The sequence below is a fragment of the Rhinocladiella mackenziei genome, assembly GCF_000835555.1.
Source record: "Rhinocladiella mackenziei CBS 650.93 unplaced genomic scaffold supercont1.3, whole genome shotgun sequence".
Taxonomy (NCBI): domain Eukaryota; kingdom Fungi; phylum Ascomycota; class Eurotiomycetes; order Chaetothyriales; family Herpotrichiellaceae; genus Rhinocladiella; species Rhinocladiella mackenziei.
In genome coordinates this window covers 2581525-2600681 of record NW_013550602.1, presented here as the reverse complement: position 1 = coordinate 2600681, position 19157 = coordinate 2581525, and the positions used below count along the sequence as shown (strand labels likewise).

At 49.7% G+C, this 19157-nt stretch overlaps 5 protein-coding genes across 5 annotated transcripts; 3 read left to right on the top strand and 2 right to left on the bottom strand.

The window, feature by feature from the left end:
• Positions 1–1701: 1701 nt before the first annotated feature.
• Positions 1702–3009, bottom strand: Z518_04459 (uncharacterized protein; the record flags this gene model as incomplete). The annotated part of the gene is made up of 2 exons (XM_013418165.1): positions 1702–2760; positions 2821–3009. 2 exons carry the CDS (start codon positions 3007–3009, stop codon positions 1702–1704), a joined length of 1248 nt encoding a protein of 415 aa, XP_013273619.1.
• Positions 3010–5686: 2677 nt separating this feature from the next.
• On the top strand, positions 5687–7389 carry Z518_04458 (uncharacterized protein; the record flags this gene model as incomplete). Its single annotated transcript, XM_013418164.1, has 3 exons — positions 5687–5839; positions 5889–6073; positions 6123–7389. The coding sequence occupies 3 exons, from the start codon at positions 5687–5689 to the stop codon at positions 7387–7389; spliced, it is 1605 nt and encodes a 534-aa protein (XP_013273618.1).
• A 1641-nt stretch (positions 7390–9030) lies between these two features.
• Positions 9031–10659, top strand: Z518_04457 (uncharacterized protein; the record flags this gene model as incomplete). The annotated part of the gene is made up of 2 exons (XM_013418163.1): positions 9031–10419; positions 10474–10659. The coding sequence occupies 2 exons, from the start codon at positions 9031–9033 to the stop codon at positions 10657–10659; spliced, it is 1575 nt and encodes a 524-aa protein (XP_013273617.1).
• A 484-nt stretch (positions 10660–11143) lies between these two features.
• On the bottom strand, positions 11144–13072 carry Z518_04456 (uncharacterized protein; the record flags this gene model as incomplete). The annotated part of the gene is made up of 3 exons (XM_013418162.1): positions 11144–11395; positions 11476–11621; positions 11671–13072. The coding sequence occupies 3 exons, from the start codon at positions 13070–13072 to the stop codon at positions 11144–11146; spliced, it is 1800 nt and encodes a 599-aa protein (XP_013273616.1).
• Positions 13073–14398: 1326 nt separating this feature from the next.
• Positions 14399–18659, top strand: Z518_04455 (uncharacterized protein; the record flags this gene model as incomplete). Its single annotated transcript, XM_013418161.1, has 2 exons — positions 14399–14649; positions 14717–18659. 2 exons carry the CDS (start codon positions 14399–14401, stop codon positions 18657–18659), a joined length of 4194 nt encoding a protein of 1397 aa, XP_013273615.1.
• Positions 18660–19157: the final 498 nt, after the last annotated feature.

The window sequence follows — 19157 nt, the reverse complement described above, 5'->3', positions numbered from 1 at the left end:
AAGGTAAAAGGCAAAGGCAAAAGACCGTGGTTCAATGCATCTTAAAGGGGTCTCTAGTTAGCGCAAATGCCATGCATGGCAATGATATCCACGAGAGATTGAGAAAGAGGAACACTTTCTTATGTAGTCGTGGTCGTATGTTCGTAGTGACGTTCTCTCATACTCCAGGCACTCAAAGACTGTAATTTACTCTCAGGTTTCGCATCCGCTTCAGTTTGGCCAACCACGGTAACTGTCCGCGTGGTCAAGATTCAAGACACCAAACTCTTTTCAAGATACTCAATAGTATTTTCGTGGGCTCCTCCGTTCTTCCCTTCCTCAACTGCCAAGCTTCATCCTGATTTCGTGCGACAAGTAGTCTAGCCGGGCGCAAGAAGAAACATCACACCGAGCACGGCAGGCCGAAAGCAGCGGTGCCTTGTCATCACATTTCCTTTCCTAGCCTTGCCGTTTGCCGTGTCTTGGTATTTGCTTGCTTCTGCTCTCGATTATCTATCGTCTATCAACTGTGCACTGTATGTATGTACCTGGCATGGCCACACCGTGGTTGTAGAACTTGCTTTTGCTCCTGAGGGCCTGCGCGAGGCACTATCGGTAATTTGCTTTGGACCCTCAAGGACACGAAACTGGAGTCCGGCGAACGCATAAGCTACCAGTACCGGCATAGTGAACCCCCACTGCTCTGCGCTACACTGCCCTCCAAGGGCCAGCGCTTGCTCGGATGGACTGGTGTAGACATGGACCGGGGGCACATAGAATGTGTCACTGTATCAGAACGACTAGGAAAATTGTGATTTTACTTCTCGACTAGATATGTGATCCAAAAGATGGACTCAGGAACGGTGACGTGGTTTGTTCCCAGTTGGCCAGCTAACATGCCTGCTACATTGCTGCTGCATGTTGCAGCTTGCGTCAGAATCGCTTATTCGCCCTTCCCATATCAGGTACGGCGTACATCCGGAGTGAGGTACTTGGGCCAGGGTCGGAGCCAGGGCCATGACCCGGACCAGGGCTTCCGCTAGGGTGAATTTGTAAGGTTATGTGAGAGAGGGACCGGAAGCGATGTGGCTGTTGCTGTCTCTTTCTCCTTGAGGATCATCGAACCGTTAGACGGATCACAAGTTCGCAACGCAGACATGGGAATTAAGAAAATCAATCGAGTCAAGACTTTGTCTCAAAAGTCGGAACTCGACTGTCCAAGCTCATCACACCTCACGTAGGTGTTAGACCGGCGATATTCGTATTCTGCTCCATGCATGGCGTGGAGGCACGGAAAAGATCGTCCTTGGTGCCGTAGTCGATCCGGAGTTCTGACGGTCATGCATGAGCGGATACGAGAGGCCAATAACCAAAGGGGAAAAATAGAAACTAATCTTGAGTTGTTCATAAGATATATTTCTATCATTCCGTCTCTAGCTGTACAGCAAAGGATATCCTGAGTACCAGCTTCATATCCTTTTTGGTTTTTCCTTTTCTTTTCCCTCAAGGCCCTGTTTCCTCAACATCCAGCCAACAAAAAAAAAAAAAAAAAAAAATTCCCAGAAGCAGGAGGGAGATCAAACCCATATGTCGTAGAATACATACACACAATCCTATACGCATACCTGCTGCAACGCATTCGCTTGGACGACACACCAGTCTGTAGGACCCAAAAACACAGAGAAATTCGTAGAACACCGAAAGGAGGATTGACATCTCCCATCATACATCCTGGTATCTCACGCTCCATTCCTTTGTGGTCTTAATGATCATAGCTTTGCTGCCATCACTCACATGACTTCTGGCACCGTCAGACCCTATACTTTCACTCCTGTTCCTCTCCGGTACTGATCCGGTGCTGTCCTTTTCCACCTTCGCACCGCCTCGCACGGTATTGATCACGACGCGGTTACTGCTGGTCAGAGCATGGCCGATACCATGACGGTCGGCGGCTTCGACCCCTTTAGTTCTCTGATGGGGAAGTTCGAAGCTATCACTTCGAGCCTCGGTCTTGAGAGCCTGGCTTCGGATCGCAGAGGCGGCTTTGCTCTGAGCCATCTTGCCCATTAAATAGCTGTCGTTGCCATAGCCGAAGCGTCCGTCTCCTTCTTGGATCACCCCAGAAAGATAGCCGGCCTGGATCGATTCCATGAACGGTCTCAGATGAGGAACGCATGCTGAGAAGACGCCGAAGAAGACTTCCAAAATGGTCGCAATGGTTGGTAGCCAGCTGTCCAAAGTGATGTCTGCGTCTCGGTCGTAGAATTTATGCATTCCGCTCAAGCGCCATATCGTGCAGCCGGCAGCGAAAATGCGGAACGAGAAGGCGAAGCAGACTGCGACTTTCTTTTGCAAAGACAGCTGTAGATTGTAGACCAATATCACGGGAAGAGCCATGATGGTGAAGTCGCTTAAGATATCCATGACACCGATTGCGTCCCAGAACCCGACCTGACTGAAACACTCGTTGGTAGTGATGAAATACGGGTGTGGAAGGTCACATTGGAATGCACTCCCAATGACGGCAGTGAAAGCCCAGACAGCAATAAGCCCACCCACGGCCAGCATGGGATCACGGTAGGTCCTATTTGGTGACAATGCGATAAGAAGGGAGAGGGTAGAAGCCTTGCTGAAGGCCAAGCTAGCAATATAGAGGATATTCCACGCATATCCAGCCTTTTGAAAGCCCGCGTACTCCGCACTTGAGACGGTCGACAATTTGGAGCCTAGACCATGGCTTACTTGGCTATTGATGGCAATGGTGAATCCGATGGAAGATAGCTTGAAGAGATAATTAGAATGTGTCGCATGTCTCCAATGCAATCATTCTGCTCGACTTACCATGGCTGCAATGATGATAGCATCATTCCACACCAGTCTCCTCAGAACGATCAGTTTACTAATGAGGACAGTAATGACCGCCAGACATGTAGTAGTCATAGCAACCCATGACACCAAATTGACAACAGGACCTTTCTGGGTGGCGGATATCACAGGTATCCGGGCGAACAGAGTATGTGCGATCTCCATGACGAAGGCGGAAAAGTCTTGCGAGAGTATGAATTTAAATGGGTCCACTCGCAGATCGACGAATTCAATTCATGGAGAATCGGCGATGTGAAAGCACCCAAATAAGAGTACTGACAGATGGTTGACAGCGACAACGACAATCGAAGATAGAAAGATGGAGGTTGAGAAACTCGACTCTCCGGGAGTCGTTGACATCAATTAGGACCGGTCAGATGCGATGTGGCCCAGAAGCGTGATAGGTTATCGTCTTGCAAATGCCGGGGGTCAATGTCCAACGTTCATCGAGAAGCTATGGAAGTCCGTTACACCTCTAAGCCAGGTTAGTTTGCAGGACTTCCCTTCTCAATGGTGCTGGAACATAGCGACCCCGGGCTGGCAAGTTTGAATCTGATGGTGAACGGTAACGCGGCTAAGAGAAGGGTGATCCTTGCTCGCAGCCACTAGCCAAGGGAAGGTTAATGAGTCCCTTGAGCTGTTGGTGGTGGAGGCCACGGCGGTCCACAGGGTCTCTGTATGGCCCCGCCATCAGCCAGACTTTGGAGTTCCGGCAATGGCCAGCCTCTCGAACTTAAGCGTGTTCGGTGGACGTTTTGATCAAGTGTTCCTGCCCAGCAAACGGTCACGGGTCTTGGGAAAAGCTCATGGGGCCGTTTTAGGCGTGTATTAGTGAGCGACTAAGCTCAGTAGCGCTTCGAATTCTGTTGAATAGATGGCCTGCGATCAAGCACATGTGGGATTTGGGAGAAAACCCGCTCTTGCTTTTGGGCCTCCCCAACTGAGTTCCTTCCCACGTTAGCCAGGACAATGTCTTTGCGTAATTTTTTGTCCAGGACTCTGCATCCTTACTAGGGCATGTCCCTGTGGCTGAGTGTGTCTTCCAGGAATACCTCTTTCCGAATTGACCTCTTTTGTTTCATATGATGAACATAAAACTCCGAAGTTGTGTTGCAATTCCGAACCGTGGGATTACAAAACTCGGAGGTCAATGAGCTTGTGATAACAACTGCCCGTCCAGAGGGGACCATAGTTGGTGGCTTATCAACGGGGACCTGGCAACGGGAAGATGGCGGCCGGGACCATAGTGTTCCAGTGGGATGGCAAACTTTCCCCCCAAAATAGACACCCGAAACTGTTGTGATAGACATACAGCGACGATCCTTTTTGTTAAGCCTGTACTTGGTAGAGCTTTGACCATGGCCTTGTCATGGTCTTATCTGAAGCAAGCTCGCCAGGCTCCACTGAAGGCACACAAACTCGTTCCACAAGGAAGGCTTCTCGCATTAGCAAATATCTTTATCAAAAAATGCTAATTCAGTCTGATTCATGGACCTTGACGCTGCATGGAGACAGAGAATACCCATTGCGAGACTTAACACCGATTTTTCGTTGTCGAACGAATCATGTTTCTTCTGGTTGCAAACGACCCCGGATCACGGCAGAGATGCTCTTTCAGGCAAGAAATGAATGATCAATCTGTGACGGAACGGTCAATGGTGTTTGCGGAAATGGATCCCTGTTCAGTAGCTCACTCATCACTGACATCCATTGTGTCAGCCAGATCAAGTTGACTAGCTTGCGCTTTGACTTGCCCACGCGTTCAAGCATTTTTAGAGGACTCCACAGGGGTTGATAGTGCCTCGCTCGTGGAGTCACACGATTGAGTTCCCGAAAGTCTACCAGACTCAAGCAAGCGGCTGCCGAACTTTGTCTAAATTCCCCGAACTCGGCTTTGAGCCTGAGCATTGCAACATCAACGAGTGCCTCCTGTTGGTGAGATGATAGACTTCGATTTCCGACGACGTTGACAAAGATGAGCTGCCAAAAAGGAATTCATTGGTAAGTATCGAGAGAACCTCGAGCGCGAGGAAATTATGTGAAGTACGACCGTGCCAAATCCAGCAGACGTTCGTGTCGATCACGGATTGAAATGGTTACTTGCAGGGACGCCACCAAAACATGCGAGGCAATATTGTTCGTTTCACTTCGTGTGAGCAAGCAGCTAACCATGCAGGGTGTCCAAGCAGTATTTGGCCTGGTTCAAACATTTGAATAGAAAAAGAAATTCACTTCAACCACGTCGAAGACACGTTCAACCCCCACTCGATGACCTGGCCCTTCTGCAAGCCACCCTCCTAGGCAATCATCCTGGAGGCCCTTTTAGCATTGTTCTCCTCAAACGCAACCCCCATCCAGGGTTTGCTCGAACTGGTAGATGTCCTGGATAGTCCTTAGCCCGCCGATGTGATCGTCACATTTGTCCGGCTACCACCCATCTTCGACCGGCCAGTCCGCCAGTAAATGCGAGATCTCTTGTCCACGGGGGCCACGTAAATCACAGGAATTGCGTACTCCCTTGGGAACTTCGCCGCTGTTTAGAATTTGCCAGGGAGGTCGTTCCTGGAAGGAAAAAGAGAGAAGAGCTCAAGATCCGCTCTTTGCATGGGAAGAATAGGGTAGTTCTCTACCCACCTTTTTTGCGCCGGTGAAGTCTTACGATACCGTCTTTGCACCTCACTGCCTTCGCTTTCCTTGCTGGTTTCGGCCATTTCTCTCCTTTTCAAGGGGCAGGCAACTCGTCGATCACTGCTCAACTGCTTCAATCATTCAACCCCCTCGCTCTGATATCGTTGCACGACAAGACCATTCAGCTAGCACTTTTCTTTAAAAGAGCACCAGGATGGCGGACACATTTGCCATGAAAAGCGGGAGCAAGCTCGCTTCAGAGATTCACCATTCCAGATCATCTTCGTCTGAACAGCATGTCGGCGAGAAATCGGTCAATCGAGATGAACAGGAGATGGCGAAGCTGGGAAAGCGCCAGGAATTGAGGGTACGGAGTTGGATCTGCGCCGGGAATTCGAATGACTGACTTTGAATAGCGTAACTTCGGGTTTATGAGTATGTTGGGATTCTCTTGCACATTGATGATCACTTGGGAAGGTCTTCTGACCGTGTTCGTGTACGGATTGACCGATGGCGGACCGGCGGGCCTCGTTTATGGCTATCTTTTCTGCTGGCTTGGATATTTCACGGTGGTCGCATCTCTGGCTGAAATGGTGTCAATGTGAGTGGACGAAAGGGCTCAAAGTTGACTTCCCCGCTGACTGGAATAGGGCGCCCACGGCTGGTGGACAATACCATTGGACTTTTCTCTTCGCTCCCAAATCCTGCCGGAACTTTCTCTCCTTCATCACTGGCTGGCAATCCGTTCTTTCATGGCAAGCTTGTTTAGCATCGGCAGCCTATCTCGGCGGTACCATTATCCAGGGTCTTCTCGTCCTCAATTACCCCAACTATGACTTTCAACGGTGGCATGGAACACTTCTGCTGTATGCAGTTGTCCTCCTGGCAATGCTTTTCAACACCTACCTGGCGAAACAACTGCCAAAAGTCGAAGGTGCAGTCCTGATTGTCCACATTGTTGGATTCTTTGGTGTTCTCATCACTCTGGTGTATCTGGCACCTCATGGTACTGCCCATGACGTGTTTGTCAAATACCTCAACAATGGAGGCTACGATAAGGGAACATCTTTCTTCGTTGGCTTGATCACGACAGTCTTCGCGTTTATTGGAGCCGATGGAGCCATTCACATGAGTGAAGAGATCAAGAATGCTTCAACTGTCGTTCCCAACTCCCTGGTGGCTTCGATCGGGTTAAACGGCACTATGGGCTTCGCTATGCTCATTGCCATTCTTTTCTGCATCGGAGACATCGACAATGCCCTTTCGACGACAACCGGCTTTCCATTCATCGAAATCTTCTACCAAGCCGTTCAATCAAAAGGTGGAGCAACCGTGATGAGTGCGGTCGTGCTTTCGTTGATGATTTTTGCCACAATTGCCGTCCTGGCTGCAGCTTCTCGAATGACGTGGGCCTTTGCCCGTGACAATGGCCTGCCTGGCTCGCGGTTCATTTCCAAAGTCGAGCCTCGGACAAAGTTGCCTCTGTATTCGGTCGCTCTTTCGGTCATGATCACAATGCTCCTTGGCCTCATCAACATCGGTTCGGCTGCAGCTTTCAATGCCGTCGCTTCGCTTGTTATCTCCGGTTATCTCGGCAGTTATACCCTACCCATGGTGCTCCTCTTGCAGAAAAAGCTTTTCAATCCGTCCTCAATTCATTTCGGGCCTTGGACCCTCGGTCGTGGTTTCGGCATTTTCTGCAACGTCTTTGGACTCATGTGGATCGCCGTCGTGATGACTTTTAGCTTTTTCCCGTCTGTACGCACCGATTTGACCCTGGAGACGATGAACTGGTCTTGCTTGCTCTGGGGAGGTACCAACATCATCGGGCTCGCCAGTTATTTTGGGTATCTCCGAGGCAGATACAATGGCCCCATTGTTGAAACTGATATAATTGAGCAAGTGCAGGGTGTTTAAAATTCGTATGTCCTTGCAAGGGATGACCTCTTCAGCGAAGCGTCTAGTTTCGTATAAAACAATGTATGGGATTTTCTGGCAGGTTGACTTTTCGACAGTATCAAGTGTTGGTCTCTCGGTTTTATGAAGAGCGCAGGTTTATGGGTCTTTCCCCCGTGTTGCGAGTCAGACTTGCGGGATAAATAAGGTAACGGACTCACATATATATGTTAGATGGATTATGGAAAGGTGCATAACAGGTTTCCTCGGGCTAGCTGAAGGTTCAAAATCGATCATGACAGATGAAATCTTTCGAAGAATATGTGCTAATAGTCTGACTTTTCCCTGGATAAGAGGTTGACATTATTCTCCGAAGAAAGCAAAAGCTCAAGCTCTGACCCTGACAAAGACTTGGACATCAACGCGTTCCACTGTCCTGTCAACGTAGATGCGGGAGGAACAAGCCTCCACTCGACTAACATTGTAGATCTTTCTCCTAATGGAGGTTGCGTTGGACTTCGCCTATCTGTGAGATCTCGGGCAGGCGTTGTCATTGGTGGAATAAGGCTTGACGGTGTTCAAAACTGGGGAAGTGGAGGGTTTCCAGCTATGGCGGAGAGTACGGTGGCGGTCTTAGCAAGCATTCTACATTAGGCCGTCTCTGTGTTTGAGTCGTAAGAACTCTTATGAAGGGCGTAACCGAAGATATCAATTGTCAAGACGCTGGTGGGAATTTCCCTAGTCAATCCCACAACAGGCGGCAGAGTATTCGCATACAGACCGTAGTGTCCATGGGCTCTCAGAACCGCAAAACCTAGCTTTGTGAGAGATACCAAGATTTTTGGGCCTTTTGGTACTGCTGTTGTTTGCTCCCTCGTGGATATGCTACCAGCAGTTGTGGGTGTTCTCGTGGAGTAATTGCAGCACAACGGTAGGAAAATAACGGGACGAGGCTCGGCCAAAGAAAAGTTCAAGAGTTCGACAAACCTGCCATTTTGGCTGGACGCGTTGGAATGTGAAACCGGTCGACAAGGGCCAGCTAAGACATCGTCAATGCAAATTGCCTCTTTTTCCATCCTGGCATGGTCAACGCTAGCCCTTGCATTTGCAAATCCATCAAATCAAAGGCCGGGGAAGCTCTTTGACGATTCTAACTTTGGCCTAGTCTTTTACGCCAAATTGGGGGATCAGAAGCGGGCTGTTATGGGCGGTTCAAGAGATGCCACCTCCTTTATGTTGAGCTACTACACCGTGAACGCCTTCTCCGAGGAGCACCGGTGCCTTTTTAGCTCCAGTCTTTCATGATGCCTTTAAGATCAAATATGGCGTCAGGCCCAAAGAGAATCCCCCGCCTTTTGCAAATGCGTTGTTGTGGGCTTAAAAAATTTGCCACAGAACCATCGAAGCTCGAAAGGATCAGCTGGACCCACGCAAAAATTGCGGGTTTTGTGGAGAAACATAATCCACAGATCTTCTGACAATGCTGTCGGAGTGTCCGTATTTATTATCCCTGATGTTGCTGATTTCTGCTTCCGCGGTGGATGTTGGTGATACTTCACGTGATTCTACTTTCAAGTCTTTTGCTGTCCTTTCCACCTTTTGGTTTCTTTGGAATCTTGGTTCTGCTTGGCCTTGAGATGCTCCCAAAATCAGTGCCATATCATGAGCTCGTTCAGCCAATCCACTTCGCGATTCAGCATCGACGAATCTGGGGTTGGGCTCCTCAGCGAGAAATATGACTTCGCCTCCGATGAACACACCACTCGAATTGCTCCTTCGCTAAAGAGCTGCATGTCTAGCAAGCTCGTCATCACCTCGCCTTGCTTGCTACTTCGATACTTTGCCCGATCACTGAGTCAACTGTTCTTTCTACTCCTCCCCAGCTTTCTTCATCCGCGACACCAAAATGGCCGGAACAAAGCCGATAAACTCCCGCCCACAGCGTTCCTCGACGGCATGCGAGGCCTAGCCGCCTTCGTTGTTTTCATCTGCCACCTGACATATGGCTCATTCGACATCGGCCATGCATGGGGCGCCGACCCAGACTCCGACTCTGAATCTCGACCTCACAACCAGTCTACATACCGAAACTTCCTCCGCCTCCCTATCGTCCGCCTTTTATATTCCGGACCACCGATGGTCGCCATCTTCTTCGTTATTTCTGGCTACGCGTTAAGCTACAAACCTCTCAAGTTGATGCGCTCACAACAACACGAACAACTGATGACGACGATGAGCTCGTCCGTCTTCCGCCGCGGATTACGACTCTTCTTGCCTTGTTTCGCTTCTACCTTTCTCGTTATCTGTTTGGCGCAGCTCAACCTGTACACAATCACCGAGGACTTTGCGGGGCAGATGCGTGCTATCCCGGAAGATCATTGCTACACCCAGCCGGATCCATGGTTGCAGTTCACGGACTGGCTGCAGCAGATGCTCATCTTCGTGAATGTGTTTGACTGGTCTTTATTTGCGGGTTCAGTGGAACTAGATAGGCACCTCTGGACTATACCCGTGGAGTTTCGTTGCAGTCTGGCTCTTTTCTTGACACAAATGATGGTGGCAAGGATGTCGACCGGGCTCCGAATGACCACATTTGTGGGACTAATGACATGGGGAGTGTCTCAGGACCGATGGGACCTGTGGCCGTTTTGGGCGGGGGCAGTGATTGCAGAGTTGGACATCATTCGGACCGCAAAGACGTTGGGCTCATCCTCCTTGTCTTCCACGACTCAACCTCTAAAACCGAAATTCTTGACTAAATTTCTTTGCACGTTAATGATCGTCATCTCGCTCTTTCTCCTCTCCTACCCCGATGCTGCCGGCCATGCTACGCCCGGCTACACCAGCTTAACACCGCTCATTCCCTCGAAATTTACCGAGAAGCACCGATTTTGGCCAACAATTGGCGCGATTATGATCGTCTGGACCACATGCCATTTAGATTTTCTACGAAAAGACGTTTTCTGCTGGAGTCCGATACAATACTTGGGTAAGATCAGTTTTCCATTATACGTCGTGCATGGACCTATTATTCATACTCTGGGATACATGGTACGGTATATCGCTGTAATTGGGGCGACCAATCTGCTGACCCATTCACCCTAGACCCTCCCTCGCACTCCTGAGGTGGAAACGCCGGAGATCATGCACCAATTCGAGCTCGACTTCCTCAAGGCTTCGGTTGTGATTGTTATAACGGTCATCTGGGTCGCCGATGTATTTCTTCGAATTGTCGATACACCATGCGTTAACTTGGCCAGGAGGCTTGAGCAAAGATTTTTGAAATATTGAATGACGATCATGAAAAATAGAATGTTAGGATGGTACGTCCATTGGCTCCGTTTCGTTGGTCACGGAATGTTGTGCCGCCACGCATAGATCATGATACTGAAATTCGTTTTCCCTCGCCATTCTCTCGTAGTGCAGCACGGAGAGAAACCCCGGCACTTATCTTGTCGGCACATTACCGAAATGTGCAAAGTTCATTCCCCAGCAGATTTCTTACAAGGATTTTCCAATCTTCGCCATCGTTATATTGGGTGAGCATCCCACCCTCCCAGATACCACGAGATCGTCATCCTTGGCGTTGATTTCATTGATGATAAAGCCCTCCAATATAATACCAAGGAACTAGGATATCGTGTCAGGGCGAGGAAATTCGGGATGCTCTTCGGCTGTTGTCAAGCAAACAGAATAAATATGTGGGGAAATACTTGACGACACACGCAGCAAATATGTCACTGCTGTGTTCGCATACGTCCACGCCATTTCCCAGCTACGAATGACGCATCTTCATCTTCATCTGCTTTTTCAGTTTCTCAATCGTCGAGGCTGCAGTTGTTTCCGGCTGGCTTTTGGTATTCTCTGCGTTTATCGCGTCGAAGATCTTGCCGGGATTCATCAACCAAAATGGATCGAGGCTGTGTTTTAGCGTCTGCATTATTGCAATAGCGTCGAGACCCAATTCGTCGATCAGACTTTGTTTTTTGCCCAGACCGATGCCGTGTTCACCGGTACATGTTCCTTCCTATGATGCAGCAAGTGAGAATGTATACACTTTCGAAGAGGGGATATAACGTCACGTGCCATTTCAAGAGCTCGATGCACCATGTTATGCACGACCCGCTCGACCCTTTCTCGTTCTGCAAGATCTTTTCGATTGTACAGGATCGAGGTGTGAAAGTTTCCGTCTCCAATGTGGCCTAGCACACTGGCGAAAAGGCCGAGGTCGTCGATTTCCATCTTGGTTATTTCTGTAGAGACATCAGCTATTGGACTGGGTCTGGAAGGGAATATATGTACCAACAATATCGGGCAGCCTCGAGATTGGCACAGCCACGTCGGTCGACCAAACTTCATCTCCCTCGCGACGTAATGACAGCATGCTCCAGAGTGAATCTTTTCTCGCCTTCCAGAGGTCGTGGGCTTCTTGCTCATTGCTCGCGTAGATGAAGTTACCACCTCTATTCTCCTTGGCGATATGTGTCGTGGCTTTGATGTTGTCCTGAACCCCGACCGACGTTCCTGAAAATTTGAAGAAGATGGTGGGAACCTCTTTCCATGTCCTGTTCGTGCCTCCGGCCTTGTTTATTACGGACATTTGAACATCGTCCATGATTTCCATTGCCGCAACTGGAACTCCCGAGCGAATAACCTGCATCGCTGCTGCGGCAGCGTCCCGGATGGTTGGAAATGTGGCAACAGCAACCTTTGTTTCTTGGGGAATAACCGCTAGCTTGAGAGTGGCTTCCGTCACAATCCCGAGAGTACCCTCGGAACCGATAAAGAGGCCGGTGAGATTATAACCAGCTGATGTTTTCCGAGGCCTCTGTCTTGTTTTGATAATGCGACCATCTGGCAGGACGACTGTCAGATTAATGACCCAATCCTTCATGGTACCGTAGCGAAAGGCGTTGGTCCCACTGCATGAGGTCCCAATCATCCCACCGATCTTTGCCGATGGCCCAGGATCTACAGGGAAGAATAGACCTGTGGATCTGAGCTTGTCGTTAAGGTCCATCCACTGAATGGACGGTTGTACGACAACATCCATGTCTTCCTGGTGAATGGCAAGGATCTGATCCATGAATGCAAAGTCGATGCTGAATCCTCCGTATGGCGCCGAGAAGTGGGCCTCGAGCGAGGAACCACCAGAATATGGAATCATGGGGATTTTATATTTGGAAGCAATTTTGGCAATCTGGGAGACTTCCTCGGTAGTTTTGGGGTAAGCAACGGCCACTGGCAGCTGGTCGATATTGACCGAGGACCACTCCGAGTAACCATGAGTTTGAAGATCGTCATCGTCGGTGCTGATGGCGTCTTCACCTAGCACCTTACGAAGCTCGATGATGGCCGTTTTCATTTCATCTTTCGTCGCATATCTGGGAGCTTTGGGTTTTCGTGGCCCCGGCTCGTCGACATGGTTCCGTGCATCGTTGACACCCACCGCATATCCAATGGAGCCCAACGCGCCAGCGAGGAGTAAGGCTCTGCCGGTGGTCCATAAGGGAAGATTAGGTTTTGCCAAAGATTCTGCGGTAGAAGATCTTGATGAATAACACATTCTGCCTGCTATTCTTTTGGGAGTAGCGCATCCTGTCCTTTGGCACCAAGCACGAGCGGTGGCGAAGCGACATTTTGTGGAGCCCACCAGCGCCCATGCCTCTGATAATTGTAATCTCTGTCCCATCTTCCCCGCCATTTTCACGTTCCTCTCTACCCTGCAGCCTTTGATGAGATTATTTGAGGTTTTCAAGAGCCTCAACCGCGTAGCGGCGTCCAAGTCCAAGACGAGAGAAGTTGTGGTCATAAGAAGTTTGATCATGACGGAATTGAACCCGTGTTGCCGGAAACTTTGCAGTTGGGGGTGACCCTCCCCCTTAACGGTCCTGACATTCCGTCAAGGGTGAGGGCCACCCTTAAGGGCCATCTTCCGCAATTTTGAGGTGATGTCGTGCTCGGTCTCTTTTCGGCCGACGTAGAAGGTTATCTGGGGCTGGCCCAGGGAGTAGCGTCTTGGTCGAGAATACTGTACCTCGACCCAGACTGCTGGATAAGAAGTCCCAAGACTTGTAATTACCTGAAGAATGTCCGCCGCCGGCGCTCTCTGCATTGAGCGAAAGCAAGGTGCCCACCTCTTTCCATCTGTCGAAATGATTGTTGTTTTTCACCTTTGACTCTACAAACACAGAGATTTATAGGCTGCATTTTATCCGTGTGATGGCCGTTCACCTTGCTCTCCGTTTGCGAAGATCCGCTCAACTAGCCGATATGTGACACAGGAAGTTTCCAAAGCACCATCTGGCCGAATCTTTGAGAATGATGGACTTCCCGGGTCTGTATCGAATGCTCTCTCTTTACTACCTGGGTAGTTCCTCTTGCACCGTACCAACATGACAGTGACGGCCTTCGTAACTCCCTCTCATTACGATCCCTTTCAAGCGGCAACGCGGCAGGCCCCTCGGATAGCTCTAAACACCACCTTTCGCATATCTTCACAGATACATCTTGCCGACGGCAACAAAACAATCAAGATCAACAGATCAAAAGATCAGAGCTAAGGTGAATGAAGCGGAGTGATGGCCGCCGAGGGAGCCTTCGCTTCATTCTACTACCACAACGGACGTCTTTGTTCGGTATTCAGGTGCCAGGCAGTTGTGGATGGCTATGGACCTCCCTCTTAGATCCCTCCCTCGTCGTGATGTACATTTGCTAATTCTTTCCTCTCTGCTACCCCCATCCTGTCGTTTAGTTGAGTTGTCGCAGCCTCGTCTCGTCCCGCGTCTCTGCAAAACTGCCCAGCCGCTAAGCGTTCGGCGACAGGTCTATCCTCTTCCTGCCGTTGGCTGGCTTCGACTCTAATTCACACGCATCTTTCACCACCTCGCGAGACTTCGTCCTCTCTGCTATTCTGCTCTCTTGTCACCGCTGCTTCTCTTCTCGAACAGGACTCATACACTAACTCGCTTCTGAGAAAGAGGACTCGCTCTTCTCAGAACACCTAGCTAGGAGAGATCGGGATGCCATAATGGACCCACGACCACACGCGGCGGTCAGCCGATCCGGCCCACAAGTAGCAGTGGCAGACCCAACGCGTCGACCTCCGGCTGAGGAATGGCGGAAGTGGCCCTCCGTCAGAGCTTTCATTCCTAACTTACCTCGGGGAACCACCACCTACGATATCCACAAGAACCTCCAAAGATTTGGAAAGGTCGAATTTATTCGGATCGAAGAAACCCGCCAGGGTGTCTTTGCAAGAACAGCCCATGTCACCTTCAAGTATGTACAGTTGCACTCAGTCCACGTTGCGTCTCGCTGACCTTTTTGGACCACCACCTCCTTACAGAGCTCCGTGGGACCCCATTTACAGAAATGGAATCGAATTCCGCATTCGAGACGGAGGCCGCGAGGTTCGCCATCAGGTCAAAGTCAACTACGCATACACCCAAATGTCAGCACGTCCGATCGAAAGCCCCATCCGGAAAGGTATCAAATACCACCCTGAAATGACCTTACACGCCGAGGCCATTGATTTCGGCTACCTAGAACGCCCTACATCAATGGTAATCAAGGCGACAAGGGGAGATCCCCCCATCAAATTATTGCTCAACCTGAATCGACTGGAAATCGAAGTCCACTTCCCTATTGTAATGCAGTCTAAAGGAAAGTCAACAACACGAGCTTACCGTTTCTTTGTGGCTCTGGATGATCAGATCTCTCTGTGTGAGGTGCAACAACATGGTGTCACTTCATTGGTCTTCCACCTCAACAACCCTCCGTGGTATTCTAGACAATTAAAAGAAGCGATGCAGATGAGCCACGCCCCAGATGCTTTTAGGTGGTCGGCAGACGATACTTGGTCACGCCAAACTGACATTGTCGACGATAAAGACACGTATGCAAAGATTGACAACACCCCAGTCTCTGTACGAAAGCTGTACAACAGTATTGACATTGCACGCTGGACTACCTTTCGTGTCACTGTGAGACCGCGTTCGCCGGTGAACGACAGTCTACGACAATTCCTTAGAGCGCTTGAGGATTTCAATGTGCCGGTCACTCAAAACTGCTCGTTCAAGATTACTCCATCTCCGGGGAAGGAAGCACCAGTGTGGAATTTGCTCGATGGTCCACAACATCCTCACTCTTTGACTGAACAATTGTCTGCTGTCTATTTACCATTCGAACTGCGCTATCAGCTTGAAGTCTGCATCTCTCAAGGGTGGCTAAATGAATACACCATCAATGAAGCATTCCTCCAGCGCCTCATCAGTCTACCCACCCAGCGTGCCAAACAAATGCTCGTTCACGTTGATTCATATCAAAAGCGCGTCTACGATCCCATGGAAATCTTTACGGATTTGAAATACTCTCGGCCTGTTAAGGCCCGTGCGCTTCCTTCAAACTGCGTCGAACTCTATCATGCCACGGTCACGGCTACGGGCATTCTTTTCCACACTCCCTCTGTTGAGGTCACCAATCGAATTGTGCGCAAATACCAGCGGTACAGCGATCGATTCCTTCGGGTGCGATTTGAAGACGACGCCTGCCGTGGAAAAACTCGACTCTATTCGGCAACCAACGGCAGAATGAAGCTGATCTTTGACCGAGTCCGACGAACAATGAGAAAAGGAATCGTTCTAGGAGATCGGCGCTACGAATTTCTTGCATGGGGCAACTCGCAGCTTCGAGAGCATGGTGCCTACTTCTTTGCCTCTATCCGCAACCCCCACATCGACGCTGACTCGATCAGGGAAAGCATGGGCAACTTTGATCGTGAAAAGGTCGTGGCAAAGCGCGCGGCGCGGATGGGCCAGTGCTTTTCGACGACTAAACCCGTCTCCTGGGTTAGCAGACGGTCATGGAAAAAAGATCCAATTCCGGATATCATCGAGGGTCAATACAACTTTTCAGATGGGATTGGCATCATATCCGGACTGGCCGCAAACATTGTTTCCACCTCTTTGGGTCGTAAGGGTCGCACACCGTCAGCATTTCAATTCCGACTTGGAGGTTGCAAAGGAGTCCTAGCCGTGGATCCCAATCGCAAGGGCAACGACATCAGGATGCGACCGAGTCAATACAAGTTTGATTGCGAATCAGATGAGCTGGAAATCATTCGTGTGTCTGAGTTTTGGCAACCTTTCTTGAATCGTCAGCTTATCCTGGTGCTCTCGGACCTGGGTGTTCCGGATAAGGTCTTCCTGCGAAAGCAACAAGAGTGCATCCGGGCCCTCGATCGTGCCATGGTCGATGATGCAGCCGCACTACGGTCTTTGCGTGAAAACGTCGACCCCAACCTTATGACACTGAACATTGCTACCATGATCGAGAATGGTTTCCGTCAGACAAACGAACCATTTGTAACATCCTTGTTGCGGTTATATCGAGCATGGACCCTGAAATACCTCAAAGAGAAGGCGAAGATCCCGGTTGCCCAGGGGGCGTTCGTCCTGGGCATCGTGGACGAGACCAACACACTAAAAGGGTATACAAAGCCCAAGGCTAATGATGATCCCACTAAGCCACCGCAAGAACCACCTTTACCTCAAATCTTCATCCAATACACCGATCAGCATACCGGTCAGCCTCGAATTGTGGAAGGGATCTGTGCTATCGCCCGAAACCCATCCCTTCACCGAGGCGACGTCCGAGTCGTTGTGGCAGTTGACGTACCAGAATTGCACCACTGCTGCGATGTGTTGGTTATGCCAGCGAATGGTGATCGTGATTTGGCCAGTATGTGTTCTGGAGGTGATTTGGATGGCGACGACTATATGGTCATTTGGGATCCTGATTTGATTCCGACAGAGTGGCACGCAGAGCCATTTCTTTATGAACCCCCGGATCCAGTGACCAAAGAGGAAATTTCCACCGACGACATCATCGATTTCTTCTGTGATTATCTTCAGAATGACTACCTTGGAAGGATTGCTCATGCCCATCTCGCCGCAGCTGACTATCTTGACGAAGGTATCCGAAGCAGTCAATGCCTGGAACTGGTCAAGTTACATTCTATGGCCGTTGATTATCCCAAGACAGGCGTCCCCGCAAAGATGGAACGACATCTTGAACGGAATAATTGGCCCCATTTCATGGAAAAGAAGAGAAATGGAGTGTACCGATCTCGCAAGATACTAGGTCAATTGTATGATGCCGTTGAAAAGGTGAATTTTCAGCCAAATTGGAGCGGTGCATTTGACCGTCGTATCTTGACGCACAAGCCTCCCCCAGAGCCGGTTTTAGAGCAAGTAATCAAACTCAAGAAAAGTTACGATGAAGCTATGCGGCGAATCATGGCCCAACATCAAATCCGGACCGAATTCGAGGTTTGGTCGACATTTGTGCTTCATCACAGCAAAGCAGCCAGGGATTTCAAATTTCATGAAGAGATTGGCCAGCATGCGAAAACACTCAAAGAGCAATACTATGAAGCAATTTCTCAGGAGGCTGGAGGAAATGAATTCGAGAAGCTAGCCCCCTTTGCCCTGGCTGCGTATCACATCACGTACAATGAGGTTCGTCAGGTTCAGGAGGAAGCATACAATCCTCCAAACTCGGAAGATGTTGAAGGACCCACGGACAATACAGTAGAAATGCCTTTCATTAGCTTTCCCTGGGTTCTTGAGGATGTCCTTGGGAAGATAGCGAATCACACGATTCTCGAATACGAGGTCGCTGTCTCGGAACCGATGGAGAAAGCGGAGACTACTGGTAATGAATCAGATCGCATCAAGACACTGTTACAAGCTCTCGACAACACAGAAGGCAGCGGCAACTTGATGGATTCTAATGATCGACCTTCACCACCGAGCGTCCAAGCAGGAAGTTCGCCGGACCGAGGTGTCATCGGAGAAAACGAAGTCTCGGTGTTCCAGCCCCTTATCGAAGATCCGACACGATCTAAGCAACACAATTTGAGCGATCTCGCGCCATTGAAAACAGTCACCAATACCGGAGCCAGAATTTTCGATGACTACTCAGCGTCTGATAACAGTCCCCTCGTCTCTACCGTCAATTCGACGTTAGGCGCAACGGAGAGCTCGTCTACCAGCCCAGATGAAGCGAATGCTCCACAGTCATGCTTGTCTCAGTCCAAGGGTGTGTCAGGAGTATCTCTTGCCAATGATACAAGCTCGCACAAGGATGCAATGCCATTTACTCCGGCTGATTCTCCGACGCCAGCTTTCTTGGAGCATTACCTGAAAGATCCAGCGATGATGTCGAAGGAGGAGGCCATTGCAGCTGGCGTTCTCGGTGACAGCGACGACGATGACTATGGCTATTGAAACGGATGACTAGATAATGACAATGATGAAATAACGAGGACATGAGGGCATTTCAGTGAAAATTGCGGACGTCTGCGTGGAGTAATCGTGCAGAAGTTGAGCTAGCCTTTTTCTTTTTTGTTTGGGACCTTCTCAGCGCGCATGCACGGAATCTTGGGGTACCTAAAATGGGTGGAAAGGGTGGATATTAAAATTTTTTTCAGCAACGCGTTAGAGCTGGAGCGAAATGGCATGATACCCAATTGCATGGCAAAGGCATTTCAAAGGATAAATGCGCATATTGAAAGCTGGATCAAAGTCACGAACAAATGACGACGAGTGGCGATGAAGGTGCTCACGATGCTGAAAATGGACACGGAAGCAAACAGTGAAAGCAAAGTGTATCGTAGCTCAGAGATAGCTGTTTAAATGTCAGCATCAGCGACATGCCTGTGGCACTGCTGGGCAATTTCCACTCAATCGGACTCCGTGTGTGAAACCTGCGAGCTGAAAGCTGAG